The 10,798-nt window shown below is 39.6% G+C and overlaps 1 protein-coding gene across 1 annotated transcript in view; it reads left to right on the forward strand.

Annotated features, from left to right (window-relative positions):
• Positions 1-7,195, forward strand: part of LOC309544913 (uncharacterized protein) — a 99,793-nt gene extending 92,598 nt beyond the window's left edge. The window contains exons 21-24 of the mRNA XM_082243920.1: positions 709-810; positions 1,413-1,488; positions 2,235-2,362; positions 6,889-7,195. Coding sequence (XP_082100046.1) covers positions 709-810; positions 1,413-1,488; positions 2,235-2,362; positions 6,889-7,068 — 486 coding nt within the window. The 3' untranslated portion in view covers positions 7,069-7,195. The remainder of the gene's footprint in view (positions 1-708; positions 811-1,412; positions 1,489-2,234; positions 2,363-6,888) is intronic.
• Positions 7,196-10,798: the final 3,603 nt, after the last annotated feature.

A 10,798-nucleotide genomic window follows, 5' to 3' on the forward strand; every position in this document is an offset into this window, starting at 1 on the left:
GTGATGTGAACTTGATATTTTTCTCTCTCATATTTTTGGAGTTCTTACTCTGACTGATTGTACCTTTTGAAATTCTGTACAATTACATTTATTTTCTGATTAAAAAAAAAATACCTGGATGATCATGCCAGTTTCTGAGAGTGGCAACACTGTTCTGACTGGTACTCCATCTTCTGCATTGCCACTTGCGCTGTGTATGCTGCAATTTTCTCCAAGGAGAAATACATCCATATTTTCTCCCAAAGCAACCACCCCATGTGACATTGTTTATCAGCTTTTTCGGTAGCTTTAGCAGATAATTATAAAGATTTTTTGATAGGTGTCATTTACCAAAAGAATGTATCACTTTCATTTGTATTTTGTGTTATTTTTTATTTATTTTCTTTTAAACCTGTGACTTCAAGAGAATCAGTTAGCTCTGTATGGCCCTCAGGAAAAGAAGGGAACATCCTGCTGTGACATCTGCAGAACATGTCACATGAGGCAACAAGTCGACACCCAACTATCCGACAGTTTAATATTTAACAATATGGTATTAGCGCACAAAACAATGGATCCTTTCCACAACAGTATCTTCATATTCTGCTGACAGCAAAAACACAGAATGCTCTATGGAAGTGCTTCCACTTAGTTGTTGTATCTCATAGAACTATAAGGTACAATGTGAATTCATTTTTCTTTTTCCCTTCTTTTGCGGGTTATATACAGGGTTTTCTCATTGATCGTCTGGGCAGGAAATCCCTTTTATGGCTGAACTATTCCATTCTGGCTCTGACTCTAACCTTACTTACTGTCACTCTCTCTCTCCAGGTAAGGACCTTGCGGCTCTCACAGCAATTCTACTTTTCTGTAATGCCTCTAAGGAAACCTATTTATACACTTAATAATTTTGGAAATGTAACCTGCAAAGCTCTCAATAGCTTTAGTAGTATCTACAGCTTTGTTTGTTGAAATTGAAGCTGTCCTCATGCTCCTTTTAGCCTGAATCACACAGAATTACAAACATTCCAGAATATTTCTTTCCTCATATTTCACTACTAGACTACATGGCTAAACACCATTCTAGCTACTGCTTGACAAGTAGATATTGATGTACTGAGCAGTGCCAAGCAAAATAAAAAAAAAACTGATTTATCTAGGTTCTTGTAATGTGAAATATATAAACTTTTAGGGGTCACCGGTGTCAATAAATGTTTTTTCATTATTTTTGAAAGAAGTAAATTCTTAGTTGAACTTTGTCCATTCTGTTTCCAAATACTCATTCAAATACCAAGGACTTCACATAGGTCACAATGTGTATTCATAGAACTCTAATTCCAGAACTTGATGTAATCAAGCCAACAAACCCATTAATTGTGAATTGAACTGAAGACATATTTCACACAGTGGACTCACATTGTGTTTTCCCCTAGGACTTACATACTTGGCTTCCATATGCGTCTTGTGCACTCATCTTTGTCTTCACCTTGAGCTTTGGCATGGGACCCGGTCAGTAACCTTTGGAATGCATATATGCGCTGCAAATACTGCTTTGATGTTTTCCTTGTCATTTTTCTTGAGTGATGACTATGCTCAAATGAAGGACTCAAAATTTGGCAAATTTTATCTTAGTCTTGCACTGGACAGGAAGACGTTTTCCAAATAGGCAGACTACGTCAGTTCTCAAGACAGCAGAAAATCATCATATGACCTCTTGCCTCTTATTTATATCTCCTATTATTTTATTCCCCTTAAGAGACCTAGAATTCTAAAGATGTAACCAAGACTACATGTTGTGTGTGTACACTACATGTAGTCTTGGTTACATCTTTAGAAGGAAGTGCCTGAACCTATTAAGCATTTTTCTGTAAGAGTCTGCATTTCAACTACAGCATTATAGAAATGTTGTGTTTTGGCATACGTCTTCAATATAGTTTTACTGCATTTTTCTATATTGAATGTTTTTGCATGTGTTTTTGAATGTTTTTGAGTGTGTTTTGGTTTTCCTGCATTTTGATAAAAAAAAAAAATTATGAATGGTGATAATTCCTAGGTTTTTTTCAGATTGTTTGGTTCATGCAGTAATCTGACCATGCCAAAATACTTCAGAAGCTGAAACAGTGAATGTAAAGAATTAACCGAAGTGTTGCAAAAACATGTTGCCTTCAGGAAGACTCCTCTGTTTGGTTTTGTAAATTATCTTTATTATGTTGCTGAATTATTTATGAAGATACTTTTCCTCTTTTTTCTTATAGGTGGAGTAAGTTGTGTGCTGCCCACAGAACTTTTTGTCCAATCATACAGGCCAGCTGCCTATGCCTTAGCGGGAGGAATGCTTTGGCTGGGACTGTTTGTGATAGGCCTGGCATTCCCCTTCATTGAGGTATAATCTACATTACAGTTGTACGATACAATTCCCTTAAAGTAAATTTGTCAATATTTTAAAAAATCAAAGGCAGCATCCCTGAAAAGCAAATTAAGTCTTACATATACTGCTGCCCAAACCAGCAAACCTTGTTGCATGGAGGATAGAAAGCAGCAAGGGAAGCTAGCATTCCAGAAGTGTTGAAGGCTGAACATTTTTAGAGAGCTTAGATCATAAATGTAGTGAAGTTCAGTGCCATAGGCCATGAGACAGGTAAAAATACATGTGATATGTGCAAGCAATATCATTAGGTTCTAAAAATACCCAATGTCTCTTTCCCTCTATTCACAGAATGCAAGCTGTTCTGTTAATGGACTCCCTGGTCTATTCACAGAATGTCATGTATTCTGTGAAAAGAAAACAAGGCAATTTGTGAATAGACAAAATGGAGAGCAAGCGGCCCACTATTATCACTGTACTGTGACTGTCTGAACTGGAAATTTCAGTGCTGGAAATTCGGCACTTACAGTCGTGTACAGGTTGAATAAAACTAAGAGTTTTATCTAATGCAGGAACATCCACACATGGAATATTTTTATTATATAGCAAATATCCCCAAAAAAATGTATGTAAAGTTTAGCTTCAAGTTGTGGCTGTGTATGAGCATTAAATATATCCAAATCCGTTACATATCTGCTATTACGTGTAATTTTGTGACTCATTAAAATGAAACTCCAGACAAACATCTTAACCCACATCATTTTTGGTGACTTTAACATCCCTGTTATTGTTACCAGCCCAGCTACATCTCAACTTCTTAACCTGACCCCATCTTTTGACTTAACACAATGAACACTTCTACTCTCTCCAATGGTGACACCCTTGAACTTGTATTCTCCTACCTATGCACTCCTTGCAGCTTCTCCAACACCCCCTTTCCTCTCTCTGATCACAACTCTGTCAGTTTCATAGTGTCCCTGTCTTCAGCCACCTAGCTCTCCAAGCAGGAAAAGATTACCCACAAAAGATTACCCACAGAAACCTTGCCACTTTAACCATTCACTTCTCTTTTCGATACTAACCACTGATAAAATCTCACACCTGTCCTGCCCTAACCTGACCACTTATGTCTACAACAGCTCACTCTCATCCTCAATAGACTCACTTGCTGCTCTCACTACTCACAGAATCGAGCCCTGACCAATAAAAATTGTTAAACTGACAACGCTAGAAATTTTAGGAGACATAGCCATACTCTTGGCGACTGTGGTGTAAAATCCCTACAAGAGTTCACCTTATACAAATCTGCCCTCCTAAAATACAGTTCCTGACTCCATGCTGCCCAACAAACATATGTCTTCAATCACACTAATAATCTCTCATCCAGTCCTCATTGGCTCTTCTCTACTTTTAACTCTCCACTCCACACCTCCACCCACTAACTCACTTACTGCCCAGGAGATTGCTATTCACTTCAAAACAATATTAATGCAGTTCGCGGAGACATCTCCACTTTACAGATATCTTCCCCATTTAACATATCCTGTCTAAAACCACATTCAATACTTTCCTTATTTGACCCTGTTACTACGGAAGACTCTACCAAAACTCTTCTCAGACAGCCACCTAACCACCCATCCCCTGGACCCTGTTCCCTCACAACTACTACCCTCTTTCTGTGTTCTATGCTCTCTCACACCTTTAATCTTTCCCTCCTCACGGGCACCTTCCCCTCACCACTAAAGCATGTGCTGGTCACCTCCTTCCTTCCATTTATCTCTAAATTTCTAGAATGCCTAGTCTACAACTGTCTTAACTCCTACCTCACTGACAAAAACCTTCTTGACCTTTTATAGTTTGACTTTTGCTTGCAACACTCCAACACTCCAACTCCAAGTAACTGCTCTACTACAACTCACCAATGATTTAATAAATGCTAAAACAAATGGCCACTACTGCATTCCCATACATCTAGACCTTTCTGCATCCTATGATACTAGTAATGGGATGCACTGGGCACATTTTAGAATAATTCAGTTGGTTGCCGGCTGGTTGGTAAGTTGAGCTGGGAATTTTCTTTGGTTTTGTTTGACATGCGTCGTTCCCTTCCATGTGCTCCTTGCTGCGAAGGTCAGTTAAAGGTGGGGGCAGTGGCTATTTGTTTGTACTGTTGGAATACTGGCGAGTGTACACACTGGGAACCTTTTTCTGCCATTGTGTTATATGCTGGGTGTCCAGTGTTCCTTCGTGCCTTTAGGAAGGGATTGGCTCTCTCCAGGCTTACCTGCCCTCTATCTATCCATTATGCATGTGCTTCTATGGAGGCTCTCAAAAATGTTTTTGAGTTAGGACTGTAGATAATCCTGGGGTGCCGTGAAGAGGCTCTGCAGCTTACGCATGTATTTGCAAATGTGTGCAAACTAAACCCCTGTTTTTAACTCAAATTGATCATTGGGATGGTTGCAGGCTGGTGGGTGGGATGAGCACAGAGTTTTCTTTCATTTTGTTTGACCTATGATACTGTGAACCATAGTTCTTTAAAAAAAAAAGCACTCCCTTCACCTCCAACTCCGACTCTACTCTTTCCTAGTTACTACTAACTGGCATACCAGTATGGATATCACACCATTTCTTCAAACCAAATACAATCACTTTTTACCACTTGCCCCTCCCTTATAAAGGGACTGTGATATTGCGGTGGACATTCTGACACTAACTGACACTTTGTAAGAACCAGTGACAGTGACCAGTACTAACATTTTGCACTGTCTCTGTACTAGTGACACTGGCTGGGAAAGGGTTAAACATCTAGAGTGATCAAAGGGTTAAATGTGTGCCTAGCCAGTGTTTGTGTGTACTATGTGTGGTGTTTTTACTAAGGGATGTGATGTATTTTATTCAGTTAATCCATTACTTCCCCCCTGTCAGGATAAAGCTTTACATTGTTTACATAGACAGAGCTCCGGCCTGTGTTTTTCTTGACAAATCACAGCAAAAGTGGCACACAGGCGGCACGTGAGCACAGCATGACCACACTGTATCAGTAAATCTGCTATAGAGCGGTCGGCAAGTGGTTAAGTAAAGACAAATTTATCATCAACAGGACCAAAGCATAAATGTATAAACTGTTCAGGACTATAAGAGGTATAAAGGTACAAGACCTAAAGTAGTTGAGCTGTGGCTGTGTATTACCATTAAAACATTAAAATGTAACCCTATTATATTTAATTTTGTGGTCCATTAAAATGAATATCCAGGCAAACAGCTAAAATCACAGTTAAAACATACAGGTGCATCTCATAAAATTAGAATATAATCAAAAAGTAATTTTATTCCAGTGTTTCAATTAAAAAAGTGAAACTCATATATTTTATATGGATGCATTACACACGGAGTGATATATTTCAAGCATTTTTTTTTGTTTTAAATGTTGATGATTAAGGCTTACAGCTAGTGCAAACCCAAAATTCAGTATCTCAGAAAATTAGAATATTACATAAGACCAAAACAAAAAAAGTATTTTTAATACAAAAATGTTGGCTCATTTAAAAGTATGTCCATGTTCAGTATAGTATTTATTATTATTATTAATATTTGGTCTGGGGTCCTGTTGCATGAATTACTGCATCAATGTGGTGTGGAATGGAGGCAATCAGCCTGTGGCACTGCTGATATGGTATGGAAGCCAAGGTTGCTTTGATGGTGGCCTTCAGCTCATCTGCATTGTTGGGTCTGGGGTATTTCATCTTCCTCTTGACAATACTCCACAGATTCTCTATGGGGTTTAGGTCAGGCGAGTTTGCTGGCCAATCAAGCACAGTGATACCATTATCATGAAACCAGGTGTTGGTAGTTTTGGCAGTGTGGGCAGGTGCCAAGTCCTGCTGGAAAATGAAATCAGCATCACTATAAAGTTGGTCAGTAGAGGGAATCATGAAGTGCTCTAGAATTTCCTGGTAGAGGGCGGTGCCGACTTTGGACTTGATAAAACGCAGTTGACCAACACCAGCAGATGACATGGCTCCCCAAATTATCACGGACTGTGGAAACTTTGCACTGTACCTCATGCAACTTGGATTCTGTGCCTCTCTACTCTTCCTCTAGACTCTGGGACCTTGTTTTCCAAATGAAATTTTCTGAGATACTGAATTTTGGGTTTTCACTAGATGTAAGCCATAATCATCAAGATTAAAAAGAAAGACATTCCGGAAGTATATCACTCTGTGTGTAACACATCTATATAAAATATGAGTTTCACTTTTTTAATTGAATTACTGAAATAAATTAACTTTTTGATGATATTCAAATTTTATTAGATGCACCTGTATATGTTTACCATTTTCCCTGCTAAAGGTTTTGTAATTTTGACTGTGAATATTTAATTTTATCCAGGCATTCATTGTAAAATGGTGGAGATGTTTTATAGCTTATCCAAGCCACTTCATCTGTTCTAATTAAACTGCTGTTCTGAGACTATTTTATAGTATAATGTAATATATCACATTTAATTTTATACAGTATATATTTTATCTTTTTTTTCACAGGAAGCATTGGGGCCATTTTGCTTCATCTTTTTCCTTGTTTATTGCATCTCTCTGGCTGTATATTCCTTTTGGGTGTTTCCAGAAACCAAAAACCAAAGCATGGTGGAGATTCTGGAGTCTTTCAATATACTCAACTTCAAAGGAGAGAAAGAGAGCAAACACGTCTGTACTAGGCTTTAGATCTGAATACTGGTATAGCAAATGTATGTTATGTATACTTCTATTTATGGTTTACCTTCAGGAATATGGATGAAAAAAGAATGCATGGTTGTGTGTAAGGGTCTAATACTGCAACTGGTTGTCACAATTTATTGGGTTAAAAACTGCTTGTAAGATTTTATTAATGGGAAGTCATAATGGTTTTTGGTCAATATTATTTTTATGTTTTTAACCACTTGCCAACCAGCCGCCATACTTATAATGCGGCAGGTTGTCTCTGTCCCGTGAAACGATGTACATGTACGTTATTTCGAGGGAAAGCTAGTGGGGGCGCGCACGATGTCTGCCAGGCACCCGCGATCGCTCCCCTTGGAGACAGAAAAGCGGCCTGCCAGTGTAAACACGGCAGACCGCTGTTCTGTCCGTAATTAATACAGGGATCCTTTGTTCCTCCTATTTAGAAACACAGGTCTCTGTGTTCATCCATCAAGCCCATCCCACAGTTAGAAAGCACCCCCTAGGGACACATTTAACCCTTTGATCGCCCTTGGTTTTAACCCCTTCCCTGACAGTGTCATTAGTACAGTAATAGTGCATATTTTTTAGCACTGATTACTGTAATGTCAGTTAGGTGTCCGATCTGTCTGCCGCAATGTCGCAGTCCCGCTAAAAATCACTGATCATCACTGATCATCACCACCACCATTACTAGTAAAAAATAAATAAAAATTACATAAATCCTTTCCCCTAGTTTGGCCTAAAATTATAAAAAAAGTTAGATTTTTTTTTTTTTTTTTTTATTGGGAATGTTTTTAGCAGAAAGTAAAAAATATTGTTTTTTTTTTTTTTTTTTCAGAATTTTCGCTCTTTTTTTGTTTCTAACACAAAAAATAAAAATCATACAGGTGATCAAAAACCACCAAAAGAAAGCTCTATTTATGGGAAAAAAGGACATCAATTTTATTTGGTTACAGCGTCGCACGACCACGTAATTGTCAGTTAAAGTAACTCAGTGCCGTATCGCAAAAAAATGGCCTGGTCATTAAGGGGGTAAAACTTTTCAGTCCAGAAGTGGTTAAACTGATGATTTGGAACTGCTTTTTTATCAATAAACAACATATTAATAACAAATGTACCGTACGTGTAAAAAAGGGTAGGATCCATGGAACCCTGGATTTTCTAAGAAGTTGTTTTCTTCCTTTCGACAGACTCCTTGAAACTTCAGATGAATAATTTAGAGGGGGGGGGGGGGGGGATCGCAGAGAAAGTAAAACACATGAAAAGGAATCTAAACCATCCCAAACTAGCCCAAAGGGAGCCAGGCTAAATATACATAAACTGTATTTTTTCTTATAGTTTAACCTTAATAAATATGAAATTTTATATGTACAAAACTAGTACATATTCCCAGGGCCGGTGCAAGGATTTTTGTCTACTCAGGTGAAGGTGCATTTTCCCGCATTTCCCGCACTGCATTTTGAATGCACTGCCCTTGCGATCTGTGGCTGGTGTCAGTGCATTGTTAATGACACCCCAAATGCAGGTCGCAAAGGCAGTGTGTTTGCCTTCAGCAGATCACATGGCACAGAAGTACTATGCGATCCAGTTGCAGTGCATTTCCAAAAGTAGCGCATGCACTACTAAATGAATGGGCTGAAATCGCACTGCACTCAGATTGCATGTGAATCACACAGGAACACACATCGCATTCCTGTGTGATTCATAGTGTGAATGAGCCCTGAAGCTGTGCAAAACAAGCAAAGAACCCAGCCCAAAAGGAGGCTGTAAGTGTAGCATAAAAATTAAAGAATTTACAGTGGGTACGGAAAGTATTCAGACCCCCTTAAATTTTTCACTCTTTGTTATATTGCAGCCATTTGCTGAAATCATTTAGGTTCATTCTTCTTCCTCATGAATGTACACATAGCACCCCATACTGACAGAAAAACACAGAATTGTTGACATTGTTGCAGATTTATTAAAAAAGAAAAACTGAAATATCACATAGTCCTAAGTATTCAGACCCTTTGCTCAGTATTTAGTAGAAGCCCCCTTTTGATCTAATACAGCCAGGAGTCTTTTTGGGAAAGATGCAACAAGTCTTTCACACCTGGATTCGGGGATCCACTGCCATTCCTCCTTGCAGATCCTCTCCAGTTCTGTCAGGTTGGATGGTAAACGTTGGTGGACAGCCATTTTTAGGTCTCTCCAGAGATGCTCAATTGGGTTTAAGTCAGGACTCTGGCTGGGCCATTCAAGAACAGTCACGGAGTTGTTGTGAAGCCACTCCTTCGTTATTTTAGCTGTGTGCTTAGGGTCATTGTCTTATTGGAAGGTAAACCTTCGGCCCAGTCTGAGGTCCAGAGCACTCTGGAGAAGGTTTTTGTCCAGGATATCCCTGTACTTGGCCGCATTCATCTTTTCCTCGATTGCAACCAGTCGTCCTGTCCCTGCAGCTGAAAAAAACCCCCACAGCATGATGCTGCCACCACCATGCTTCACTGTTGGGACTGTATTGGACAGGTGATGAGCAGTGCCTGGTTTTCTCCACACATACCGCTTAGAATTAAGGCCAAAAAGTTCTATTTTGGTCTCATTAGACCAGAGAATCTTATTTCTCACCATCTTGGAGTCCTTCAGGTGTTTTTTAGCAAACTCCATGCGGGCTTTCATGTGTCTTACACTGAGGAGAGGCTTCCGTCGGCCACTCTGCCATAAAGCCCCGACTGGTGGAGGGCTGCAGTGATGGTTGACTTTCTACAACTTTCTCCCATCTCCTGACTGCATCTCTGGAGCTCAGCCACAGTGATCTTTGGGTTCTTCTTTACCTCTCTCACCAAGGCTCTTCTCCCCCGATAGCTCAGTTTGGCCGGACGGCCAGCTCTAGGAAGGGTTCTGGTCGTCCCAAACGTCTTCCATTTGAGGATTATGGAGGCCACTGTGCTCTTAGGAACCTTAAGTGCAGCAGAAATCTTTTTGTAACCTTGGCCAGATCTGTGCCTTGCCACAATTCTGTCTCTGAGCTCTTCAGGCAGTTCCTTTGACCTCATGATTCTCATTTGCTCTGACATGCATTGTGATCTGGAAGGTCTGATATAGACAGGTGTGTGGCTTTCCTAATCAAGTCCAATCAGTATAATCAAACACAGCTGGACTCAAATGAAGGTGTAGAACCATCTCAGGGATGATCAGAAGAAATGGAAAGCACCTGAGTTAAATATATGAGTGTCACAGCAAAGGGTCTGAATACTTAGGACCATGTGATATTTCAGTTTTTCTTTTTTAATAAATCTGCAACAATGTCAACAATTCTGTGTTTTTCTGTCAGTATGGGGTGCTATGTGTACATTCATGAGGAAGAAGAATGAACCTAAATGATTTTAGCAAATGGCTGCAATATAACAAAGAGTGAAAAATTTAAGGGGGTCTGAATACTTTCCATACCCACTGTATATTAAAAACAAGATCTAAATGCACTCACAAAAGGAGAAGCGATCAGTAATGAAACAAAGCTGTGCAGAAAATTACACTCTGCTCCGGGATCACAAACTGAATAGGGAGGAGAGCCAGCCAGAGCAGATGGGGGATCTTCCTCTGTGGCTCACACTACTTGCGACGCTCACACTGTCAAATAAGGTCCCATTTTCTGGATTGTCTCCTATGATGGACATCACACTGGTCCAATTTTTCGGCATTGGACCAGTGTGCTGTCCATCATAGAAGAGGATCTAGAAGGCGGGCCCTTGTTTGA

This window comes from Pelophylax lessonae (genome assembly GCF_965119305.1).
Source record: "Pelophylax lessonae genome assembly, chromosome: 1".
Classification (NCBI taxonomy): domain Eukaryota; kingdom Metazoa; phylum Chordata; class Amphibia; order Anura; family Ranidae; genus Pelophylax; species Pelophylax lessonae.